Raw genomic sequence first — 25,777 nt, forward strand, 5'->3', positions numbered from 1 at the left:
AACATCTCATGGCCTGTCCTGTGATCCACAGGCCGAGGCTGGAGGGATGATGCTGCTGCTTCGTGGTCACTTCAGCCTCACTCAGAAAGCCTTTTTGGGGGGAGAACCATCACAACCTCAAATAGAGAGATGACAGATAAAGGTATTGCAGCTGTAAGAAATCCAGCCCCTCCCCTTCCAGAGCTGCTGTGGGCTTTATGAACTGTTTGGGAAACCTTGTTTCCCAAGGTGAACCAGGAATGTGGAATTATCACGGAATCACAGAATATATCATTTAGAATAGATTTCCTGGTATTGGGTGCTTCCTTTGCCATTCTCAAACCTCCTGGTGTAAAGGTGGCACCCTGACCATGGAGCAGGACGAGCAGTGTTGTCCAGAGTGCCCTCTTCTAATTTTCCTGCTTGTTTTTTTGACTGGGACCTGTAACAGTTTTGGATTTGGGGAATAATTCAGCTGTCCCTACCAGACAGCTATTTCTGCAGTGCTCTGCAGGAGTAGGATCATTTAGGATTCAAGAGTATCTGCAGAGTGCCAGTTGCCCTGAGAGCTCCTCTATCAAGTAGCTTTTGTGAATTCTGCCATTTGAAAGGTCAGTGTGAGTTCTGAGTCAGGTGAAAATTTTTCTTCACCTTGGAGGAGTCCTTAAGGAGCTCCTGCAGCTCTGGGCCCTTCTTGGGCTGTACTGTCAGCATTGCAGGGCTGTCAGCTGGATGGTGTATGGAACTGTTTCCAGTCTGGGTTTCTGGGATGCTGTTCAGAGCTCTTGGTTTCCAGTGGAAACCTGTTTGTACACAGCTTTTGTGGTATTGGATTCCTGCACTTAGGAGGGCGGGTTAAGTGATCTGTATTTGTAGTTTGTGATACAGAGGTCCTGACCTTTCAACACATTTCTGATTGCTCTTGTTCCCTTCCTGGGTTTCTAGAACAAAATCCACTGAGCCCAAGTGCCCAAGGAAAGAAGCCTCTTGTCCTGCCTGCCACTGCTGGACATGTGTTCTCCATCCTCCCTCTTTCTGCCAAAATGAGACATGTACTTCCTTCTCTGTGCAATATTTGAATCAAACCAGGAAAATATTCTCAAAATCTTTAATGCAGCATCTGGGAGGAGAGGAGAGCCAAGCTGGCTGCTCAGCCCCAGGGCAGGGGGTTCAGCAGCTGCAGGTCAGTGCTAACACAGACCACAGGGCAGGAGCCAGCCAGCAGCAAACCTGGAGATGGGCAGAGGAGAGCAGCATTGTTCCCTCTCTCTTATTGGGGTGCACTTGCAGCAGAAGGATCAAAAATGCTTTCAGACCCTGTGGAGTGATCTTGAGGTGCTTGGAAAACCTGCCTGTTTGCCACCTCAGTCCACCAGTCCTTCATAGCTGAGGAGCTGCCTTGGAACAAGGCTGTGCCTTGCCTTTTCTAATAGTAAGATGTGGTGCTCTATTTTGATGTGTATTAAGGATTAAATGTGGGCTGACTAAATATAGAAGGCTGGTGCTGCTTAGACCTCTCTGGAAGCACTGCTCTCCTTGGAAAGACTCCTGAGCATGAAGGGGAATGATACATGTTGGAGTTTGTTTTTTAACTGGATGTCTTTGAAGCCTTTTGAAGTTCTGGGTTTGCAGCAGAGTGGTGTTCTGTAGGCCTGTGGCCCGAATACCGGTGAGGGACAGCACTGAACCTCTGTGCTGGTGGGCTAAGGAGTGTTTTTCCCTGTCCTAGTAGTGCCTGTTGGTGTGGTTGTGCTTTTGGTGGGGCTGCACTGCATTGGTGTCTCCCTGGTGACAGCAGAGAGCTTGAATCTGAGCAAACTTGCTCAAGTAGCGTTAGTTTGGCTCTGTCTGGTACTGTCTCTCCAGAGGTTTAGGGATGGAGTTTCAATGTGGGCTTGCAGCCACATTTCCCACGGAAAGCTGTGTTGTTACATGTATTGGATATGGTGCCCCAGATGGATACCTTGATGTAGTGGTTGTAACCCAGAGCAGGGAAAGTACACTGGAACAGGCTCCCCAGGGCCATGGAGGCCTGACAGAGCTTAAGGAGCATTTTGACAGTGCTCTCTGGATTGCTGGGGCTGTCATTGGACTTCATGATCCTTGTGGGTCCCTTCCAGCTCAAGATATTCTTGGATTCCAATTAGTAGTGCACAGCTAATTCTGCTCAGGGAGTTTCTTGCTATGAAAGCAGTTGCTGCTGGGATCAGCACTGGAAGTGTTGGAAGGCTGTCAGCAAAGATGGCTTTATCGGGTACGAAGGAAGGAGTCTGGCACATGGGGGCAACCCTGAAGAAGGGCCATTGTTCAGAGGTAGAGCTTGGCTGCACATGGGCAGCTCCTGGTGCTTTCTCAATTCTCCGTACAGCTCCTCAGCTGAGGCTTGGCACTGTGCACTGGGTTCTCTTGTGGAGTAGAGAAGATTAGTGCCAGTACCAGCTGGAACAAATTCCTGCTTCTGTGTAGTCTCTGGAGGTCATTCTGCCTGCAGGAAGACAGTCCCCTAACAAAACAAGCAAACCCCTGTTTCTCTTGGGGTGTGCTGTTAGTGTTGTCTGTGTTCCATTTCCCTGCGCAGCCCAGGGAAGGAAGTGCTCGTATCCAGCACGTGCCACTCAAGGCTCACTGCTGACAGGGAGATCCCCACTGTGTTAGAGACCACAACTGGCTGTGCCTGAGTCTGTGAAATGGTGTGTTAGTTAGTTTTCCTCTGTTCTAACAAGTCTCCTTATTTACTGAGCACTTTTCTTCCAAACTAAGACCATAATAGTTTTCTTCCTCTGAATGTGGAAGTGCTTGGTCTTTGGGACTCCTTTGAAGAATTAATCTTTAGGTCATCTCCTGCATGGCTCATTGTACTTCAAAAAGGAGCTTGGTTCCTTTTGAGGACACCAGCGAGGTGGGACTGATGACTGATGCCACGTTATGAGTTTTCTCTGCTACTAATTGACTGTGGGGTTTTTTGCGAAGCAGAATGAAGGGCAAAAAGTGATTCTTCATTTAGTGCTGAACATCACGTGCTGCTGAACTGAGTGGTGAAGCCAAGTGAGCAGTTAGACTGTACCAACACATCCTAGCTTAAAATATGGAGTTATTTTAAAAATTATGGAGAAGTAAAATAAAATGTGTACACTCTGGTGTGTTCAAATATGGTAAGGAAGAGGTGAAAACAAGGCTTCAACTTTGCAGATAATATGGATGTATGGGACACAAACAGCTGAGCTGCTGAATGGCAGCTCCTCTGTGGAGCTGTGGTAGCTGATGTCCTTGCTCTTGTTAGAGAGTAAAACATTAATTTCAAACTCCTTTGTGGCTACACCAGCTGATGTGTTTCCCTGTGTTTGCCGTGGGCTCGTAGCACCAACCCACCAGCTGCTGCAGTGAGTGCAGTTACTGCTGAGGGATGGCAGGTGTACCCCAAGGTGTGTGTCAGGCTGTGCCCCGAGGTGGGTGTCAGGCTGCACCCTGGGGTGTTTGTCAGGCTTACCCTGAGGTGGATGTCAGGCTGTACCCCAAGGTGTTTGTCAGGTGTGTGTCAGGCTGTACCCCAAGATGGATGTCAGGCTGTACCCCAAGGTGGTTGTCAGGTTATATGCCAAGGTGGATATCAGGCTGTACCCCAAAGTGTGTGTCAGACTGTACCCCAAGGTGTGTGTCAGGCTGTACCTCAAGGTGTGTGTCAGGCTGTACCCCAGGGTGGATGTCAGGGTGTTCCCTGAGGTGGATGTCAGGCAGCAGAGGGTGGAAAAACCCCACCAAGCTGACAAGGAAAATCCTCTTCCCACAGTGATGTGAGAGCTGAGCCAAAGACACCGTTGTCTCCATTCAGATCAAGCCACATTCATAACCATCTTGAGCTGTTTTGCATCTGTCTGTCTGCCCCACACAGCTGTGCTGATGGGGGTCAGTTGTTGCTGGGATGAAGTGGGGGGGCATAGGGTACAAACATGCCTGAAATCAAGCTTCACCAGTCCTCCTTCCACTGAGCACTGCACTGTCCTGTATGTCTTGGATTCCTGGTTCTCTTGGCTTTGTTGGTTCTCTTTGGTTTTGTGGTTCTAATAGGATCCTGGATGCAGTCAGGAATCAGTGAGAACTGAGTGTGCAGTCACACCCAGTCCATGTTGGAGTTGGCATATTGAGACTTTGATTTCTAAGAGCTCACACACTGACTCTGTGTTTAGTTCTGCCACTTTTTCCCCATCCTGAGCAGTACTTCCCTGCTGTAGCACGGAAAGGAGATGTTAGCAGGGCCTGCTGCTCTATGTCTCTTGTGTGAGGTCTGTGTAGGCTGCACTGCAGAGCAGAGCTGCCTGAATAGGAACTAAATCAGCATATGCCCCCAGCCACATAGCACAGGGGGGACAGGATGAGCCCATGGCTGTCTGTGTGCCTTAGAGATCTGACAGAGCACGTGGGATGGGTGTCAGTGCATGGGGGTGTCTGATTGAGCAGTGTGGCTGCAGTGCTTGACTTTCACCTCAGAGTTTCTAAAGTGGCCTGTTTTCTTCTTCCTACAGACAATTTTAGGTATACATGTGACATTTGTGGGAAAAAATATAAATACTATAGCTGCTTCCAGGAGCACAGAGACCTGCACGCCGTGGATGGTGAGTAATGTTTTGACACTCAGACACCCAAACTAGGATGGGAAGTCCTTGGGGAAACAAAATGTGGTTCTGCAGGACCATGTGGCCCATGATGTGCAGGACATTTCACAGCCTGTCTTTGCCGTGGAGACACAGCATCCAGGCTCTGCAGGAAGGAGTTTGCTGTGCTTGATTCTCTTGGTGTGCATCAAAACAACACCCTATGCTGGGACCTGGGGGCTCTGGTCCTATCTGCAGTGAAGTTCCTGCTTAGGGTGGATATCCTGGAGTGCCTCAGGGTAAATGGTCAGCCTGCCTACTCACTGGGAAAGACTTGGTTGAATTTTGGTTTCTGACTTTACAGGTTTGTTCACAACATACTCCTCTGAGAGAAACCACATTTCAGAGTTGGTTGTAATCACCCTGGTAGTGAACTGATGGGCAGTGGCCCTTACAGGCTCATTTTTCCTCTCTCTGTGGCTGTAGATGTGGCCTAGGCTGGTGACACTTGGACAGAAGCAGATCTCCACTGCCTGATGCAGTGTTGCTTTATCCTACATGGTGGGAAAGAGAAGCATCAACATACTGACTTTGGCTTGCCCCCTGCTTACTGGGCATCCAAAGCTCCTCAGCTCAGAGCCCACAGACTCTCCAAACCCTCACTGTGTGTGCTGCAAGCCTCTAAGTACTGCCCCTCACTTGGCCAAGGATGGAGCCCTGCCAGAGTTCTAGAAAGAGGCTCCTTGGAAAACAGCAGGTTTTGAGCAGCACTGTCTCAGAAAAGCAAGTGTTTTTTTTACAATACATGGTGTCCAAAAGAATGGCTGTGTTTAACTGGAGTGTGTGGACATCTGAACGTGCTCTAAGGACAGGCAGTGTTCTCCTGCAGGGCACCACTGCCAGCTCCCTCCCTCTCGTGGGGAGCCAGCATGAGATTGGTGGGACTGGGAGTCACTGTGAGGAGAACATCTCTCCTTCAGTCAGGGAAGTCTCATGGCTGTGGTTCAGGAGCTCTGTCGAGGGCACAATGGGGCTTGGAAATGGCCCCACGTGTGCCCCACAAGGACACTGTGTCAGTCCCTGAAGGGCTGGGGGTGTTCTAGCACACGCAGGTGTGAGGCAGCTGTGCATCTGAACCTCTGTGGGGCCGTGGCAGTGTCAGAACAAAGGCCTTGAGGATCTGTGTGGATTAGGGCTGGGCATGCTCAACTACTTCCTGTGTGGATGCTGCTGGGAAGAGGAGTGACTGGGGCACAAAGCCTGGTTTATTCTGTGGGGCTGAACTATGCTGAGCAGTATGTGAAATGCAGGAGGAAAACAAGACCTTTTAAGAGGATTTAATTTCTGTTTTGTTTCTTCCCCTCCTTCTTTTATTCTGTGTTAGTTTTTAGTGTGGAAGGGGCCCCAGAAAACCGGGCAGGTAAGCCGAGCTCCTTTGTGTGCTTTATTTCACAAACCTTTTCAAGCATTCAGTAGCTGAGACACAGAAGGTCCGATTCTGAACTTGGAAGAGTCAAGGGAATTTTGTCATGGATTGCAGAGGGACAGGGAGTGTCCTCTCTCCCTCCCCCAGTGTCTATAGCCAGTAGGTTGATGCCCAGCCCTAGCAGATACCAGGCTTTTGTTGCACATACAATTGATCAGGCTTCAGAAAATCAAAGAAGTGGGTGTTTCATGTCTTTGGTGTTTTAGTGAATTGTTCAAGGTATAAATTAAATTCTTTTATAAAATGGGTTGGGTTCTGATTTGTTGCTAGCTGTGCTGTTAGCTGTAGAAGTCCCAGGTCAGTATTTGGTAGGTGACTTGCCTGCAGCCTGCACTGCCCTGCCCACTTTCAGGCAGTACAGCAGTGTCAGAGGGGAGATGCACTGGAAGAAAACCAGAAAATATGGATCAGACGTTGCAATGTGTTTGTTCAGTTTTTCCTCTGTATTTTTTAAACATTAATACCTAAAAGGCATGTTCCTGGGCTGGAAGCAGGGATAATCCTGGGGCACCCAAGGAGGAGGAGAAGGGACAAGTCAGACAGAGGGGTCATTTGGTTTATAATTCTTGTCTTCACATCTTGTTGCAGATGGAAATGTCATACAGATGCAGGAGCATTCAGTGCCCGTGCAGCTGTAGGAGGCAGCCCTGAGGGTGTGTCAGCTGAGCTGCTGCTCTGTTCTCTTGCAGACCCCTATGACCAGGCCGTCATCGCCGCCGACGAGGTCAAGGAGGAGGAGCCGGAGCCGTTCCAGAAGATTGGGCCAAGTAAGAGTTATTGCACAGCTTCAAAGGAGAGGGGAAGCACAGGGGGTCACATCTGCCCTTAGCTGGAGTACCTCTAGGAAAAGCAGGAAGCACTGTGGTACACAGAGCTCTTGGGACTTGATATGTTCAGGTTCAAATGAGCATCAAACACCAACAGCCCTGGCCGTGAGAACTGCAGCTTTGTGATGTTTCCTGTTCAAGAGCTCTGCAAAGGGAAGAGGTAGAGGGTTTAGGGGAAAAGCAGTCTGGCAGCAGTGAGGTGGCAGAGCTGGCAGGTGATTTGTTCACACTGCCTTTGTGGAGGGTCATTGGGGCAGAGGGAAGCAGACAGAGCACCAGACAAAGCATTTCTTCGAATTCTTCACTTTGGAAATGATTGATTATCCCTGGGTTTTCCTTTGGCTTGCACCTTGCTGTCAGTTGTGGACTGACACTGGCAGGAGCAGGAGGTGTCAGTGTGTGGTTACACTCCATTATTTCCAGTGCCCCCAAAGCAGGAATGAGCACTGTTGCTTCTGAAAAACCCCATCTCCTGCAAGAGAACTCTACAATCCCAATATAAAAGTTCTCTAATACTGAAGTTTGACTACTTGTTTCCTAGTTTGACTCTTCCCGTTGTCCACACATCACAGACTTTCTGTAGCCAGAGGACAAAACTGTGCCATCTGTAATACAGACTTTAGAAATGGATTCTCTCCTTTGTTTTGCACTTACTTGCTGTAATTTTGGGGTAATCTCCTGCAGCTTGTTCAGTTCTACAGGGTTTTTTATGCACAGTCCATCCCTCTGGTCACTGCCTTGAGCTGTTTCCTTTCTTGGGGAAGGATGTGTGGATTACAGGGGAGGTGAGTTCCACATGGATGAGGAATGTGCTCAAGTTTGTGTCACCAGTTTATATGTAAAAAGACAAGAACTGGGGGTTATGTAAGAGAGCTGCACCCCTTCCTGATCTTCGTATTTGTGTCATTTCACAGAAACTGGCAATTACACCTGTGAGTTCTGTGGGAAGCAGTACAAGTACTACACTCCCTACCAGGAGCACGTGGCCCTGCATGCTCCCATCAGTGAGTATCTGCTGTTCCACTGCAGGCTCTGATTTACAGGGTTGTGCTGAACATGAGGGTGGCAGGAGAGAGATCATTCTTGTGGATCCTTCCACTGGAGCTATGGGATTGCAGTGGGCAGGACATGGATCATGTGCTGCCCAGGGACTGTAAAGCTGAGCTGGGATCTCCTCTCACAGGGACGCTGTTAAGTCAGTCACCAACTTGTACCCCAGTCCATGCAATTCTACACATGTTCCCTGGGGGTTTGAAGGTTTAGTTTGTTGTGTAACTGCAGTGATGCACAGAATTTGTAGGCTCTCCTAAATAATAACTGAATGTACATGTTAGGGAAGAAGCATCTTTCTTACGAGCTTCTAGGAGGTTATTTCAGACAATGAGTTAAAACTGGGTTTCAAAATCATGTACATGACCTTGTCAGCCTGCTACTAAATCACAGGCAAGAAACTATTTATTTCAGAGAGCTCCAGAAAAGGCAGTTCTTACTGCAGCCTGCACTATGGAGCGTGCCTTCCCCAGACAAAGGGGAGGTTTTAATGAACAATTCTGTAATTCAGTGCAAAATTTGAGTAAACTAGTTTAGAGAAATTCTTGCTACCTGCTGGCTTTGAATGCTCTAAAAGTATGCAGAGAAGTTCTTTACACCTGAACTTCCTGCTCCTTTCCCGGCATTGCCCTGGGCTTTGCTGTGAGCTGTTCCTTGCCCGGGTGTGTGCTGCTCCGGCGTTTGGGATGTGGAGAGGAGGGATGGGCTCAGCTCCTCCCTCAGGGGTGCCTCCAGCTGCCGCCAGCAGGGGGGGCGCGCGCGCCTCCCTCCCCAAATTGACCTTCAATCGGGATTTTAAGGGATCCTAGTAAGTCATCTTTGGGTTTATGAGAACACAGTCCACCAGACTGTCACTTTTAAGGTGAGCCAAGGTTTGGTGGCTCTTGACAGCTCCCATGCAGGTTCTCTGAAGCTTGGAGATAGAGCAGGATCAGGGCAGAAGGTGCAGGGCACAAAATGCCTCTACCAGCAGCATAGCAAAGTTGATCTCGTTGTCTGCCATCCTCTGAAGGAACTACCCCAGTAATGTGATTGCACACATAACAGTTATTCCTGAGCTTCCCTGCCCCCCCGGCTGCCCCTCTTCGTTCAGGTGTTCTCAGTGCTCAGCAGAGCCGTGGGTGACCAGCAGTGGGTCAGTCCCTGCCACAGCTGTGCCCTTGGGCACCAGGCTCTGGGGTCACTGGTGCCCCCACAGAGAGCTCAGGAGCAGTGAGCTGTGAGGACTGGGCACTGGAGCTCTGCTCAGCTGTAGCAGGTTCTTGCCTTCCCAGTACCTCCCATTTCAAGGGGATTTATTGCCATGGATATCTTTCCACCCTCCCAACCATCTGAAGCAATAGCTGAGCTGTTGGTTCCGGTCCAGGAGCTCCAGCAGAAAAGAAACCCACAGCACTTGTTCTCTGGGAGGTGTTTCCCTGAGGTGGGCCCTGCAAAGGCCTCCACAGGCCCTGCCCCTCCCATGGGCAGCTCAGGGGCCTGGCCCAATCCCTACTTTGTGGCTGCTGGGGCCAGTTTTGGAGGAGGAGGAGGAGGAGGAGGAGTGTTCTTTGGAACACTGGGATTGAAACCATTCCTGCACCCTGGTTTCTACTGTGAAAGAAAAGAAGCTGCCTCTAACTGCAGACTAAATCAGCAGCCAGAGATGTGCAGATGAGTTTCCAGTGCTTTCAAATATCTCCAACTCTGAGGACACTTAAGATCAGATCAAGATAATATTTTCACAAGGTTTAACCCCTTCCCCATAAACTTTTCTTTTTCCTTTTTTTTTTAACCATGTTTTTTCCTCTCCTAGTTCCCATGGCCAGTAACATTTATGATTTGCAATCTCATACAATCTCCCACAGGAGAGGGCACAGTGAGCTCCCAAAGCAGACTGGCCAGTACATTCCCCCACCTTTCAACTGCTGAGACTCTGCTCTTCCCAAAATCCAAGGTCTTGGGAAGCAGCTGGCTTTTGAAAAGCACAACTGGCTTTTTTGGACCCTTGCAGTCAGAAGTAAAGCTGAGACTGTGTCTTTACCCTAGTCTTGTTCTTCTGGGCATAAGGCAAATGCTGAAAAATAAGTCATAGCAGGAATGGGTAAGGAAACCCCTTTAGCATTCCCAAACCAGCTTTCTGAAGCTTGAGTGCAAGCTTCCCTTCCAGAGCCTGTCCTTCTGGTTTTCTGTGATAATGGATAAAAAGTCATTGAAAGTGGGCTAAAACAAGGACTGAAATCCTGCAGGGTCAATAGGAACCTTGCAGGATAATTTTTGGTCAGTGCTGCTGTCTGGAGAAGAACTCTGCTGTGGGGTTCCCTGGAATTATTAATGCCAAATGTCTCCAAAGTTCACTTTTTTGAGTGTGGAGCAGTGGCTTTTTCATAAGCCTAGAACTGGGCTATGACTCTTTAAAAATACACATTTCTCTGTTTCTGTCAACATATTCACTCTTTCGAAGAAGGGTGTCAGGGACTGTTTCCAGTACAAAAGTGGATTGTAGGCACAACCACTGTCCCAGTTTTAGAAATGTCTCTGAATGGAGGAGCATGGGGAGGGTTCAGAGATTTGTCTGTCCTCCCTCAGGCTCTGGCTACTTTGTAAGGTGGGACTGATTGAACCACGTTTGCAGGTGGCTGGGCTGTTGGGATTGCTTGGAAAGATGGAGAGGGACTATTTGCCAAGGGTCTGGAGTGACAGAACAAGGAGGAATGGCTTCAAACTGCCACTGAGTAGGTTTAGATTGGATATTGAGAAGAAATCCTTCCCTGTGAGGGTGGGGAGGCCCTGGCACAGGTTGCCCAGAGAAGCTGTGGCTGCCCCATCCCTGGAAGTGTCCAAGGCCAGGTTGGACGGGGCTTGGAGCAACCTGGGCTGGTGGAAGGTGTCCCTGCCCATGGCAGGGGAGTGGAATGAGTTGAATTGAAGGTCTTTTCCAACCCAAACCATTCTGGGATTCTGTGATGTGCTTGCAGTGCAGAGAAAACTTGGAGCGTTGGGGATGTGGACTGGCTGTAAATCTACCAGGAGTGGGATTTAGCTTTTAGTGGGATTTCCCAAGTCCAGGCTTAGGAATGTGCACTCACCACATCCTTCTCTGGTACCTGCAGATAAGGCAACAGACTCCCAGGTCACTGAAGCATGTGTTGAGAGCACTAAACTCTCCACAGCTCTCCATGTCTTTTGCTTCCAGGATGAAAATCTAAAGTGATGTTAGGGCCCTGAGAGCATTAGTAGGTCCTGAAGGCCCTAAGCAGCCTCACAGGGGGCCTGTCCCCAGTGTCACACTCCCTGTTCCAGCTCTGAGCCATCAGGCCCTGCCTGGGCTGCACTGTAGGATGTTGGTCTCCAGCTCTGTTGTAGACATGCCCATGCCTGGCTGTGGATCCCAACGCACAGATTGACTTCCCAGCTTGATGTCAACCCTGTCCCATCATTCTGGACCTCCCTGAGGATCACTGGTGTGTGTCTGGCCCTGGGTAACCTCACTAGAGCTGATCCTGCTGCTGACCTGTGGATTGACTTCCCAGCCTTACCACAGACCTATGTCATTGCCATGAACTTCCTGAAGATCTGGTCCTGTGGTTGAAGCTGTCTGTCATCTCTGGTCCTTGCTCACCTCTCTCAGGGTCTGTGGGATGGGCCCTGGCTGTTGAAGACCCTTCCCTGCCAGCCCTGGGATCATTCTTGGCTCTGTAGGGGACAGACAGACCTATACCCACCCTGACACCTGAGGTGCTCAAGGAAGTTCATCCAGCTTCTCTGCTCAATTCCTTTCCTTTTTGTGAAGGACACTGGATATCATTTGTGTATCAAAAGTGCTTGAATGCAGTGTTTCAGGAGGGCAGCTGCCCTCATGGGTTTTCCCTTAGAGAAAGGGATCCTTTTTGGTAGCACATGTGGTTTCCACACAGCTCCTGTCTAACCAAGAAAAAACCAGCTCCAGATTCCATGGATAGTCTTCCCTCAGTGAGGGACATTATGAGTTTTTCCCACTCTCTAATCCCACAGTGCCTTGGCAACAGGCTCCACTTGTTTGTGTGTATAAAGGCACACATTAAAATTTGATAAGGTTAGAGCAGAGGGGATTTCCTGTGGAAAGACTTGTTTGCCATAGCAGAGGTGTCTGCTCAGAGCATTGAATTTCAGGCCATTGTTAAGGAATCACTTTCCATCATATTCAGTAGAGAGAGTTTTTTCTCCACAGGTGATGGTATAATTTCATCTGAACCATCCAAATGGCTTCTTACCCATCCTGGCAAGATCTTTCTGAACAAATGCCATACACAAATTATTAGCCAGAATTTTTGCCTGGAAAAAGTGATGTTACTGAGATAATCTGATCTCTGATGTGGTGGTGCATTGTGGCAGTGAGTGGATTTATGTGTGCCACATTTTCTCCTTGCTGCCACAGCTTGCCATTCACAGGGCTCGAAGGCCTTCCCAGAACCAGGAAAGCCAGCAGGGACCACTGTGATCTCTGGACTGCCCAGAGAAACACATTCTGTAGGATTGCCTTGATTTAGCTGCTCATAGATAAGTTTTAGAGAGAAATCTAATCTTGCTGTTGAGTGACAGAAAATATAGCAATCTCTTAAGTTAATTATTGTGATGCATTATTACCCTCACTAAATTGAGCCTGAAAATATCCAACTGTAGCTTTCAGACACCAGGTCCTATTTATAACTTTGTCTGCTTGGTGAAGGAGGACTAAGTTACCAAATTTCTGGCCTTTGCAGACCCTTGCACAGCCTGCTCTCAGGTCCCTAATCTCCCAGTTAAGCCAAAGGACTGACTTGTGTTTCCATTGTAAGCTCTGCTGCTCTTGTTCTTCATTTATCCTCCTGTCTTCTGCCCTGACTGTTCTCCAGTGAGTTCCCCACCCTCGTGCAGGGCAGGGCCCAGCACTGGCTCCTGGAGGAGCCAAGAGCTCCCATTGTGTCCCCAATGCCCTTGGAAGCTGCCCCAGTTCACACCCAAAGAGAACCTCTGTCATTTCAGCCCCAGCATCACCCTGGGAGCTCCTCTGCAGCCACCCTGACCGAGCACAGCAGTGAACAAGCTTCTTCCTGCTGCCAAGGTGGAGTCCCCCAGCTTTTCAGCATCACCTGGATCATGTGGATCCTTGAGCACATCGTGTGCCACTCTCAGAGCTGCAGCACAGAGCCCTCAGTGACTGGAGATCATGCAGTGAGAATCACTCTCTACATCATTCTTCTCCTGCTCTCCCTTCTCCACCTTCCACTGGGACATGTCTCAGCTGCTTTCCAAGAAAGTTTAAAAAGTTCCAGAGCAGCAGTTATGGGATTGTCTGCCCACAATGTTCTCTCCAGTCTTGCTGTGTAGCTGCAGATTTTGAGGCAGGAGGTTTTTGTGGCCATTCAGCAACTCAGTATTTTTATTTTTAGAAATATCTTGGCCTTTTTGTGAGCCTGAGGCAGATGACTTTTCAAGAGCAGAGCAGAGGAGCTGCATGATGGTCTCTACCTGTGTTGCTCAGTTTTCAGAGGGAATTTGTCATCTGATGAGCATTTTTTTCCCAGTGAACTATTATCATCCTCCAGACTGCTAGAACTAATATTCCTTTGTCTGCCTTGCATTGCTGGCTCAAACTCTCTCTGCCTGGTGTCAGATGGAGAAGCCTTCTCTCTGGGGTCTCAGTTTGAAGACATACTATTTGTTTAAGCTGGGAAGAAAAAGAAGAAATTTTGGAGGTCATCACAGCATTGAGACTTTTCTCTTCAGGTCTCAGAGAGCAGTGTCTGGGCTGCAGAGGATGTACAATGGTGCTCTTTGTTTCTGATACTGAAGAGTTGGCTGAGTGCTGTTTCCCTTGGTATGGATGGAGAATAAAGCAGCAATTGGTGGGAATGGTCCTCATTGGAAACCAGATGACACATAAGGAGGAAATTTTCATATCTGACTACATTTTTGCTGGCAGCAACTGGAGGAGGATTATCCATGGAAATTGAAAAGAAGTATAGGGAGCAAAACAAGCCTCCTGCCTATTCAGCTGGCCAGAGAGCAAGCAGAGGAGAAGTATCCTGACCTAAACTATGAGAAAACCCAGTGCAGGATCTCCTGCAGAACAACAGAAATGTCAGCCTAGGTCTGTGTGTCAGAGCAAGTGAAACAAAATACCTGGAGTTACAAGCCCCTCTGGATGTACACATCCCACTCCCCAGTGCTGCTGAGAGGGGTCACATTTGAGGTCTGTAATGTCTCCTTGGACTTTTGAAGTGAGCATCCAGTCTCACTCTGAGGAACTTTTCTCCTCCCCTGTTTCAGAGTCAGGCTGTTGTGCTGCCATGGCATTCCATGACATCTGCTCCATGTGGATAAGTATTCCTCAGTTACAGTCTGTAGGATGGGCAGGTGCTGGTGTGGTCCATCTGCCTTTAGGCATCCTACAGTGTCACTCTGTAGAAATTACTGAGTGCAATTAGGGAGATTGGGCTGTGGGTTAAAAAACTGTGGGTTAAAACCTTGTTTCTTAGTGATTCTTCATGACAGATGGTTGGAGTGAGACTTGGGCTCCAGGAGCCGTATCCAAATTTCCACAGAAGAAGCCACTGAGGAATGAAGGTGTTTCTTAGATAATTTCTCCATTTTTGTAATTGGTTTTTTAATCCATGTGGCCCAGGCAAAGGGCTGTTCTCCTGAAGGTTTTTTCACATGACTTTTGGCATTGAAAATTCCTGGTGATCCTTGCAGAGACCAAAATGGAGATGCATTCAAAGAACATATCCCAGTAATACTGAGAATTTCTCCACGTGTCACCAGTACTGATCTGGAGATGGGGACCAAAAAGCCTTTACTCACTCTGCCTCCTAATTCCATTTCATTCCCAACAGCCCCTTTTCCTTTGTACTTAGTTGAAGAGGCAAGGAATGTAGCTGGAGATCGTTAGGATTTATGCAAGGCTCAAGGAACAAAGATGTAAACTTCTCTCTGCTCAGAGCCCTGAGTGTCACTTTAGAAACCTGCTCTCAAAATCCAATACCTAGAAATGGAGGCAGAGCTGCAGGTTCACCCAGCCAGGCTGTGGCAATCCAATGGTGCTCCTGGATGGATGGGGTGATTCCTGCTGGAGGAGGAATGGGTTGGTCACATGGCAGGTAAAGGTGTGGAAGGGAGTTAACAAGCTTCAGTAATCACCCTGGGGTGAGTGGGGAAAGCAGTGCTGTTCCATGGGATCGGTGCCATTCCCTGGGATCGGTGCTGTTCCCTGGGATTGGTGCTGTTCCGTGGGATCAGAGCTGTTCCGTGGGATCAGAGCTGTTCCCTGGGATCGGTGCCGTTCCCTGGGATCAGTGCTGTTCCCTGGGATCGGTGCTGTCCCCTGGGATCGGTGCCGTTCCCTGGGATCAGAGCTGTTCCCTGGGATCAGAGCTGTTCCCTGGGATCAGAGCTGTTCCCTGGGATCAGAGCTGTTCCCTGGGATCAGAGCTGTTCCCTGGGATCAGTGCTGTTCCCTGGGATCAGAGCTGTTCCGTGGATCCGTGGTGGCTGCAGTGCCCATGCAGGGATGGCTGAGCGTGGCTGTCGCGCAGCAGCTCCGGCAGGCCCAGCTCTGAGAGCTCACTGGCTGTGCAGGCACTAGTTCTGATGTTCATATCCAGAGTTCTCTCGATCTCCACTCTTCGTGGCAGTGAAGACCCAGACGAGCCAGTCCAGCAAAAAGTCTCCGGCGTCCCTAAACCGCTGTTCCGGCCTCCTGCACCGCACCCCCTCCGGGGTCCCGCCCGCCTCCCAGTCCCAGATGTTCCGCACTCCAAATTCCGGATCCCCAGGAAGCAAGGCCATCACAGGTACCAGTTGCCTTTCTTAACTGCTTAGTGTCCAGTCCTACCCTGGGTTGGCTTTTGACCCTCACTGGACTCAGTCTGCTCCATCCATGACTGTCCCAGAAAAACTACTCCCAGAAGCCCTTGAATGGATTAGATCCTTTGGCACATTATAAATAAAAATTTACCTCAGCAGTAGATCTTTATAACCTCTTCCCAGTGAGAAGTTGGTTCTGTTAAGCATTGTGGTAATCACAAGGTTTTAAAGGACCTTGTTTCAAATCCTGGTGTCACAAACTGAGGAGAGCTTCCTGACAAGGATTGGTGTGATGGCTTGTCAGGAATGGGGATTTTTGTTTGGTTTTCAGCATTGTTTGGCATTTAGTGTTTGTTTCCCTCAAGGTGATGTTTCCAGGGCTATGTCCATGCCTTTGGAAGTGAAATGGAGTACAGGTGTTTTCCCAGTGCTCCACTCCCCAGGAAACTCCAAGAGATAAACTGAGCTCCGGCAGAAAAGTCAATGTCACAGAACCGTTACAGAAGCATCAGAAAGCTCAGGTTGGGATTGATCCTCCCATTGTCTGTATCCTCCTTCCAAACAAGATTGAACCTTAAAAAAAAAAAGTATTAAAAGAAAGCAAAGTATTAAAAGAAGCAACTGAAAAATAACAGTTAATAAATAGGATGTGAGGCATAATGTGACGTGCAGGCAGCTAGGAAGCACTCTCCTAAGTCTGTGGGATTGATGGATATGTATTCCAGCTGCATGCAGCAGAAGGGCTGGTCAATCAGTTGGTGTTTAGATGCCCCTGAAATGTCTGGCAAGGGCAGATGCCGAGTACAGGGGTGGCTGTGCTGGGAGAGGATGCAATGGTGAACAAGGGGGGGTTGTTAGATACCACACACATCCACAGCTGCCGGGGCTTGCTGAGAGACCTGTCTTTTTCAGCTTGTGAATCCTGGGATTCCATATTGTTACTGCACCTCTTAGACATGGATATGATGTTTTTACTAATTTGAGGTCCATCCATCCTAACCAAGTCAGGAGTTAAAGCTGACAAACCTTTTTCATTATTTACTTAAACTTGCAACAACTTTTTCCAGTTTCATGTCTCACAAAAGTGGAAAAACAGGGAGTCTTCTTGGACCAGAGGCCAGTCATCTGAGCAGAAACCGGGAGATGTTTTTTGTAAGAGCACTCTTTTTCCCCCACTGCTCTAATGAAAAGTGGGTCAGAACACTGGGAATAAACTCAGAGCTGTTCTCTTCCTTTCCGGGGGAAGGAATCACTGATGGTAGATGGATCTTCACAAACTAATCCTAGTCTGGGGTCCCACCCCATCTGTCATTTCCATGGGGTCTTTCATGGCTGTGTCTTGTACAAATGCAGTCTGAGGGCTCCTGGAATTCCTGATACAAAGGCATTGTGTGTAACACCCACCAGGAAGAATCTCCAGAAGGGGTGGCTTCTGAGTGCTGTGGTTAGAAACATTCCACATTCCACATGGGCCTGGATAACTCCAGAGATAGGGAGGTACCACTCCTCTGCCAGGGCTTGCACAGACCCTTGGTAGAGTGGCACTGACTTGGTCTGTACAGATCATTTTGCTTTGCACACAGAAGGTTCAGACACAAGGAGAGAGAGAGAGTAGGTGGGAGCTGCCCTCTCCTGTGTGGGAAGGACACAGTAAGACCAGTAAGACCAAGCAGTTTTTTATTGCCAGACTTAGGGGGTAAAAAAAAGGCCAGGGAATGAGGGCAAAACCACCATGCAAATTTTTTCCAAGCATTTTTGGAGACCTCCAACTCACTTCCAATTGTGACATAAGCCAGGATTTGAACCTGGGTCTCTTGAGGGGGTGGGTTGACCCAAACCATTTTGTCATGGTCTCTTTTTCCACTGTGCCATCTGATTTTAAGGCCTCTCATTTCTAGTATTTATCTCTCAAGTAGGGTGCATAGATAATGTCTCCATTTCCTTTGCAGTCATGTTTTGTGTGTTTCTGTTTTAAATTATTTGATTACCAGGTTTTTCTGTTCTCCTGAATTTTAGAAGGAGTCAGGAATGTAGTAGATTGAGAGTTTGAGAATCCTGCTCAGGACTTGGAAGGGTCCACTGGCGATTGGCTGGGCCAAAATCCGTGGGCTGGGACCTTCTTGCAGTTCAGGTTTTTGGTAACCTCACCAGCCCTACAGCCCCTGTGTGTGAGCCACACTGCAGCACGAGGAGCCTGCAGGAGCTGGGGTCTCTGGGGAAGTCCTGGCAGCTGTTGTGACCACTCCATGGTCTGCAGAAATCCAGACTGAAATCAAGGTCTGATACCAGTGTTCAACAGTCCCCATCACTCTGAATGAAGCACAGTCTGCAGGCTGAGAGCCCAGCAGAGTCCATATGTCATTGGGTGACAGGGAAGGGTCAGTCCAGCACAGACCACACACAGTAGTTAGACCAGTTAACATTTTTTTTTATTTTTAGTTTGTCCTTTGAGTCACTACAGTAAATCCATTTGCCCAGATACTGCAAACCCTGAGAAGTGAGGCAAGACCTCACACTGTTTGTAGTGTTGAACTTGTGCTGAGGGACACCAGCTTGAGCAGGATGGGATCACTGAGCTGTGCTGTGCAGTGATGTGTCAGGACACTGTGGGCACTGCCAGGGTCAGAAAACACATCTGCCCACGGGAAGAGGCCTCCCAGCACAGTCCTGGGCAGCTGCCCTGCACTGTGGCTGCAGTGTGTGGAGCAGGTGCCCTGCCAGGAGCAGGGACTGGCACCACACTCGGGAGCAGGACCTGCCTGCTGGGCCCTGGGGAGAGTGCAGGAGTCAGGGCACTGTTGGGAAGCACAAAGGGTCAGAGGATGTTCCATAGCTTTTCCAGACATGGTGGCAGGCTCTGAGACAGCCCTCCAGGCCTCCCCTGGAGTGTTTCAGGAGGGTGTTTAGGAAGGGAATGCAGGTGACTGGGAAGCACAGGGAGAGCTGGCATCGTGCCTCTGTAGGTGACACTTTGGTGTTGTGGTGAGGTCCTCATTAGTGTGCAGACCTGGTCACCTGTGCCAGAGGCTTTAGGGGCTGCTCATTGCCTTAAGGAAGAGTAAGATCAGGGTTGGGTTTTTTTGCAGGGGAGGAAGCCATGACCTTTCTGGTTCAGTCAGAACTGGTGTTCATGGGCTCCCTAAGAGTCAATCCAGGCCATCTCAGCCAGAAGGCATTCAAGAAAAATACCTGTTATGCCTTCACTGAATCTGTTCCATTTGCCTCCAAAACGAGGTATTTGGCCTTTCTGCTGTATTCGGGGTATGTGATTATGTGGCACAGGAGCATGTCGTCTTGCCTTCTGTCTGCATGGTTCTGCATCCAGTGTTGACCAGTCACCATTCCTGCTTTGTTCTCCACACAGCAGAAAGTGCTTTCAGCAGAAGAGTGGAAGGCAAAGCGCAAAACAACTTTGAAGAAACAAACAGCAATTGCCAGAACTCCAGTGGTAAGTGAGTTCACCCTCTCCTGCTCTTGCTACCATGTTCCTTTCCAAGCAGGAATCAGCTGTGGTCAGTAATTGTTGATGTATTTGGGGCACTTTGGTTAAGCTCGCAGGCAGCCAGCCCTCCTGGGGTAGTGCCCTTTTCTCCCTCCTCCCCAGGCTCCTGGCATTTCAAGCCTGTAAAAAAGGTGATATGGGAATCCTGCTCCCAAGGACCGGCTACTTTAGCATAGATTTTTCAGTGGGGAGCAAAGATGTGGAGGAAGGATGGATGGATGGAGATGCAGCACTGCTGATGCTGTGTCCGTGTGTCAGTGCAGTCCTGGTGAAACAAAGCCAGCAACAAGCAAGAGAAGCTGAGCTGAGCACTCAGTGATGCTCAGTGCATGTTACAATGGTGCTGAGTGTGGCAGTTTATTTACATGTCACTGTAACCAGCATCCAGCTGTTTGTGGGTTCACTGCATGGAGATCACAGTGTACCAGATGTGGGACCAAAATACATCTACTAGAAGGAATGAAAATTTACTCCACTTCTGGAGTTTCTTTTCATTTTAAGTCCAAGTGGTAGTAACTGAACATGGCCACTGGCCTAGACAATTTTGTTTAGGTACACTGTTGACAGAGTTTTCTCTACAAGACTTTTATCCTTCCTGTGTATTGCCCTGCCTTCCAGTGGGCCACTGCAATTCTCTCGTGCTCCCTAATTGGAGCGTGACAAACCAGATGAAATGTAATTTTGGCATCTTGGTGCAGAGATAAATAAGGTGCTGACAGAAAAGCCCGGTCTCCCTCCATTCCCCATCCCAGAGTACCAAAATGTGGTATTTTCACTGCCTCTGGCTGGAATGGAGCTGGTTACAGGTCTGTTGGGGGAACTGTATCTGCCTCTGAAGCAAATAAGAGACTTTCTGGAGCATGATGAAAAGGAGAGACATGGTGGTGGAAAACACCCTTGTGGTAGCAGAGTGGGTGATGGTGAACGGGGAAAAAATGTTGTTTGTTACTGAAATACTGTGTGTTATGTTTTGGGGAACAATCCTGTACTAATCCAAGCATTCACCACAATTACAGCTGGTCATTCGGGGACAGAAAAACCTAAAGAAAAGAGGTGTAAGCAGAACCCATCAGGTGAGCTCGTCTCTGTGTTTCAGGCCCTTGTACCCATTAGTCCTGTTCCACCTGGGGAACTGCAGGGGATGTTGTCAGGCAGCCCAGCCTGGCTGTCAGACACGGCTCAGAGCACTGTAGTTCTCTGACTGCCAGAGCCAGCAGCCTGGTTTGCTGCCCTGAACGTGCTCCTGGGCTCTCAACAGCTCTGCTCCTCGTGTCTTGTCTTCTGTGGGTACTAGGAGTGGTTTGAAGTGCCTTGAAGTGCACATCTTAAAATGCCAATATACCATTTGGGTCCCTGACTCCTCTGGGGCCCTTTGAAAGCAGCAGTCTGAGATTTTACCTTTTTTATTCCTGTAAATTTTAACTTTTTTATTCCTGTGAAGCCCTGTACAGCCTACAGGGCAAGGGCAGAAACATCTTCCTTCCTATCAAACAGCTCATCCCTAGAGCCAAGAAAGCTGCATTGTAAAACCTTCTGGCTGCAAACCTCTTTTTAAATTTGGGAGGAGAGGAGATGAGCATGTAGCATGGGAGGGGGTCCAGGAATCACTGACAAGAAGCACACACGAGGAGTGGCTGTATTTAGTCCAAAACTTGAGTTCTGTCTGAACTATTAAATACTGACCCACTGTTGCTGTGATGCATCTCCCAGACTCTCTCTGGCATCTCCTTGTACCAGCTCACATCACACTCACCCTTCTCAATCTGTTTTTATCCAAGCTGCAACATTTAAAGCACAGGAGTAAAAGCTCACAGTAAAAACCCAAACGAAGCCAGAAATTCTTACAAACAGTAGAGTTTCATGGGATTTGCTGGTGTTCTTTCATTGTAAGGAGTGTTTCTGTTTGCACCACGTGCAGTGTCAGTTTATTTTAGTGGCTCAGTCTAGGGCCTGGCATGCTGCAGGGGAGTTACAAGGTGCTCACCTTATCTTTTGTTTGAGCCAGGAAACCTGAGGAACTCGAGTGAGCTGCTCAGGACTGGTTTGAGAGGAGTTGGGCTCTAGTTAAAGCAGTTCCTTTCTGCATTAAGCAGCTGACACAGTCCTCCAAGCCAGGCATGGGGATGCATAAACTTCTTCCCTTTTCCCCTTCCTTTATCCTGCATCCCCTTTTCTTCCCCAACCCTGTTTTCTCTTTGACTCCATTTTTGTGCTGCTTGCTGTGTGTCCCATTCAGTGCTCTTTTCCAGCTCTTGCTCCAAGCCATTTCTCCTCTTTTATTCCTTCACATTGTCAGGAGTCAGTCTCAATGGTTTCATTGACAGCAGCCTGGTTGAGCATGACCAGTCACTGAGAGTGTCACTGGTGATCAGAGAGGCCCTGGAAAGCTCTCAGGCATCTGTGTGCTCAGGTGTCCAGGCAGGGCTCTCAGTAACTGCCTTTTGGAAGAGCTGGTGTGTCTTTGCCTCCCCATTTTCCTTCTTTCCATGGCTGTGTTTCAGTGGGGGCACAAACACCACATGGCTCAGTGTCACGTGTGGGATGTGAAACTCTGGGGTAATTCTGGCACTATTGGCCTGTCCTCCCTTGAGCCCCATCCAGCAGATCTCACCCAGGCAGAGAAGCAGCTGGGGATAACGTGGTGGGGAATGACAGAAGGATGGACTCTTCTGTCCTCCCACTCCCATCTGCTGCTTGTCACCACACTGCTGCTGCTGTAAGGAGTCACCGGGTTTGGGAGGTAGATGTAGGTCCCAGCTGAGCAGCCCAAGCTGTGTGAGTTGGCCTTCTTAAATGCATCATTGCACTCGCTCTCTGTGGATGCGAGTCGTCCGTTGCAGGCTCAGGTAAAGAGATGTCAAAGGGAGCAGCAGGAGGTTTTTAGGCCACCCAGCTGGGGACATTCTGCTCTTTCCCCGTGTCATCATCCCAATTGCAGGGCCACAGACCCCTTCATGTCTGTTGTGAGGAGGGAAGATGAGCAGAGCAGGAAGGTGAGCATCTAAAACCACCTAAAACAGACTTGGATGCAGTGCTGTTGGGAGTCCTGGGGGAGAATAAGACAACTAGAATGGAAAACGTTGGATTTCAGATGTCTCTCCCCTGTGCACAACCCTAGTCCTTGTCACAGTGAATGCAAGTACCTGATATCCTTATCTGAGTGCTCTGGCACCGTACTGCCCATAAAACAGCAGTTGTGTTTGCATGGCAAACTCTGCTTTGTGGCTGGTTTGAGTCTCCTCCAGTAGCAGGTTTGTCTCCCAGCAGGGTGGGATGGAGCCATGGAGTGGATGGAGAAGGACTCTTCAGCTGTCGTCCATGATGTGATTGGGGAGCATCCTTTGTATTCATGGAAAAGAATCTCCACAGCCCCTTAAACTTCTTTTTGATGAAACCTGGAAGTTTCACAGTGCTTTAAAAATAGTATCCTGCTAAAATGTTCTAGTTACTCCCTTGTGCCACCTCGAGAGCACAGGCGCAAAGGTCCCAAGTCACATGAAGCTTCTGTTTACCCACTGCTGAACTAAGGTCCAGAAAACAGTGCCATGACCTGATCCTGAAACATGGAATTATCCCACTGGGATGTAGAAGTTGTTATTCAGTGAGGTGCCATAAAACTGCTTTCAAGGTAACTCTCCCTGGTGGGGGTCATTTTACTGAGTCTTGACACATGCTGGGGTTTTCTGGGCTAAATCCTCAAGAGGCCAAACAATATTTCAAGGCCAACCTGTGTAATGCTCTCCTGCAAAAGCCAGTGATGATCAGCCTGAGCTTGGGAAGGGAACACCCTGGAAAGGGGCAAAGCTGAGTGTTGTGTTCCATAGTGAAGATCCCTGCTGGGCCCTGCACTGGTGCACTCTGGAACCACACAGCTCCCAGGCTTTGGGATCTCCCTGTTGTCTCATCTTCTGTCTGGCTTCAGGAAACCTCAGGGGAAATGACCATCTCTGCCTTTAGTGTTTACAGCCTAATCCATCTTGATCTGTTGTTTTGTACACTATGGATGACTCCACTGTCAAATAAAAGCCAAGAGGGATTAAGAAAATTGTGAGAATTCAAAAGGAAAAATAAAAACAAAAGGGAGAAAAAAAGCTCTTTAGTTTCTACACCTTAAAATACAGCCATCAAAGGAAAAATCTAATTGAAATTGTCAGGGTTTGTTGAAGTCTAAACTTGCTCGATGTTATGAATGTGAAAGAGAACAGTTAAAATTATGTAGGGAATTGGGAAATATTTTGAACTTTCGAGGTTGATTTAAACTGTATAAATATGTCTCAATTTCATCTGCTGCATTAGGGAACTGTTACTGTCAGAACTTCCAGTGCAACAAATTTTAACATTTACAGTTTTTAAAATGTCAACACTTCTCATTCCTATTTGCACAGGGAAACTTTGCTTTCCAGCACTGTTTATTCCAGACTGGAGAGAGGGTCAAGGGAAGTATCTTCTTCTTTTGAATCGGTTTGTGCTAAGGTGAGGTGAGATTGAGACCAAAAAAAAATTGATTTCCTCCTTTTGATTTAGAGTAGAAATTCTTGGAGAAGCCTGAGAATTGCCAGTTCTCAGGGTTTAAAGGACATTGAACTAAATTTTAAACATGCATTCAGTTGGATTTTCAGAAATGACAAACTTGTTGGTCTGTCATTACAACATATTCCCGATTCCCATCCGTTGCAGCATTGAACTATTTCAAGCAAAAGGATAATTAGAAATGTCTCATTCACCACTTGCCACATAAAACCAGTATGTTTAGTCTGTGTTAGGCAGGATGTAAGTAGTTCTTTCTTACTTAGCAGCTGAGCAGAACTAACCTTTAGTTTTATGGGAAGCAGCAAAAAGACAGAGTGTGAATCAGTGTTAAACTCATGATTAAATCTCCTGAAGCTCAGTTTGGGGATGCTGGGAGCAGACCTGAGTCCCCTCCACAGCTCCTGGTGCAGCACCACGAGTTCAGGTCCTGCTCTTGCCCTGCAGTGCCAGGTCCCCCAGTGCCCCTGGCTGCCTGGCCAGACTGAGACACTCAGCAGTGGTTCCTGCCAAATTCCTGTACAAAAAAGCTGTTTTGCACTGGCAGTGAAGGTGGTCATAGGGCCCATGTGGGAGGAGTTGGCTTAGGAGTGTTACAAACACTGAGATCTTCCTCCTTCCCTGCTGTGGCCATACATCCCCTTCTGCTTCTTCCCTGCACTCCAGTGATCACACAGCCCATCCAGTGGGATTTCTGCTGGAGAACATGACTTTTAGGTTAGGATTTTTGGTGGGTAAGTGCAACTTTGGGGTTTGGCCTTAATAATTCTTGATTCTTGATCACAGTGTGATGTTAGCACAGCCTGTTTCTCTGCCTCTGGGGCACACCCAGCTGCCTGACAGGGTCTGTCAGCTGGGCCTGAGCACACTCACGTTACAGTGGTTCATCTCCTGGTAAATCTCCTTCTCATCTAGTAGCTGGTTTGTGACTTCCATGGAGTTGGGAGGTCCAAAGACCAAGTTTGAGGAGTAAGGAAATGGGAGGGAGTTGTTCTGTGAGCTCCCACAGTTGTGCAGGGCACAGGGAATGCTGATGACAGGGGAAGGGGGAACACAATTGTGCAAATACACAGAGCTGAATTTTCAAAGCAGCCTGAAAGGACTGTGCCCAGAACAAAGGTCACCATCTGAGTGAGAATGAGAGTAACCCAGGGAGAGGCTTCAGTCAAGAAAGTGTCACTTTGCTCAGTTGCATAAGTAAGTCATTGTGTCCGCTGGGCATTTGTGTGGAATGAGGTTCCCAGGAATGAACTGTTTATTTTTGGTGCCACATTCATTTGAGCTGTTCCAGACTTGTCATGTTGAGCAGGCAGCTTGTAGACAGGAAGAAAGATATGTGGGTTAAAATAACCACTCAGCAGCCAGTCTCTGCGGGTGATATCCTGCCAATTGCTCAAGAGCCCTGGACACCAGGAAAGACATGAGCCAATGCATATGAAAGCACTGAGGCAATGAGCAGTCAGCAGAACTGGGACAGCCAGGCAGAGCAGCTGGATTGCAGTCTACAAGCATAGATCCTGGACTGGGCTGGGACTGGGCAGGATGTGGCCAAAAGAGTCACTGAGAGAACAAAGTATGGGCAGAAAAATATGAACTATCAATTTTGCCTGGAGAATCTATGGAGTGAAAGATTAGCAAATCCCCAGTACAAGGTGATTTATCATTAATCATTCAAACTTTGTGACTGTTCCCTGGATAGGTGGCTTTAGTGGAAGTGACTGTGCTATGGCAGGGACATGACTGTGCATGAAATAAAAAAATGTTCCATAATAAATATAAAGACCAGAAAAATCCCAGCAGAGTTTCCTCACACACAATACAATAGCATTGTATCAAGTGCCTGAACTCCTTTTTCAGACTGACAGTGGTTTTCCTGTGTCTAGGAAGCCAAGCATAACAAGGAGACTGCATTAGCACTTCTGGCTGGAGAGCAGCCAGAGATGATGTTCAGAATTCCTTGTGGTGTTTTAAGTGGTGAATGCCAGTGGTGTGGGCTGTGTGCCTGCTCCAG

At 48.4% G+C, this 25,777-nt stretch overlaps 1 protein-coding gene across 12 annotated transcripts in view; it reads left to right on the forward strand.

Moving 5' to 3' along the window:
* ZNF618 (zinc finger protein 618) overlaps nt 1–25,777 on the forward strand; it is a 95,396-nt gene that overhangs the window by 45,340 nt on the left and 24,279 nt on the right. For 6 of the 12 annotated variants that reach the window (XM_027666953.1, XM_027666957.1, XM_027666958.1 and 3 more), the window contains 7 exons: nt 4,500–4,589; nt 5,953–5,988; nt 6,744–6,821; nt 7,796–7,885; nt 15,536–15,724; nt 19,102–19,185; nt 20,256–20,312. In XM_027666953.1, the coding sequence (XP_027522754.1) occupies nt 4,500–4,589; nt 5,953–5,988; nt 6,744–6,821; nt 7,796–7,885; nt 15,536–15,724; nt 19,102–19,185; nt 20,256–20,312 (624 nt within the window). The remainder of the gene's footprint in view (nt 1–4,499; nt 4,590–5,952; nt 5,989–6,743; nt 6,822–7,795; nt 7,886–15,535; nt 15,725–19,101; nt 19,186–20,255; nt 20,313–25,777) is intronic. The other 6 variants (XM_027666956.1, XM_027666960.1, XM_027666962.1 and 3 more) reach the window with 4 other exon arrangements.

This window comes from Corapipo altera, unplaced genomic scaffold (genome assembly GCF_003945725.1).
Source record: "Corapipo altera isolate COAL_440 unplaced genomic scaffold, ASM394572v1 93, whole genome shotgun sequence".
NCBI lineage: Eukaryota > Metazoa > Chordata > Aves > Passeriformes > Pipridae > Corapipo > Corapipo altera.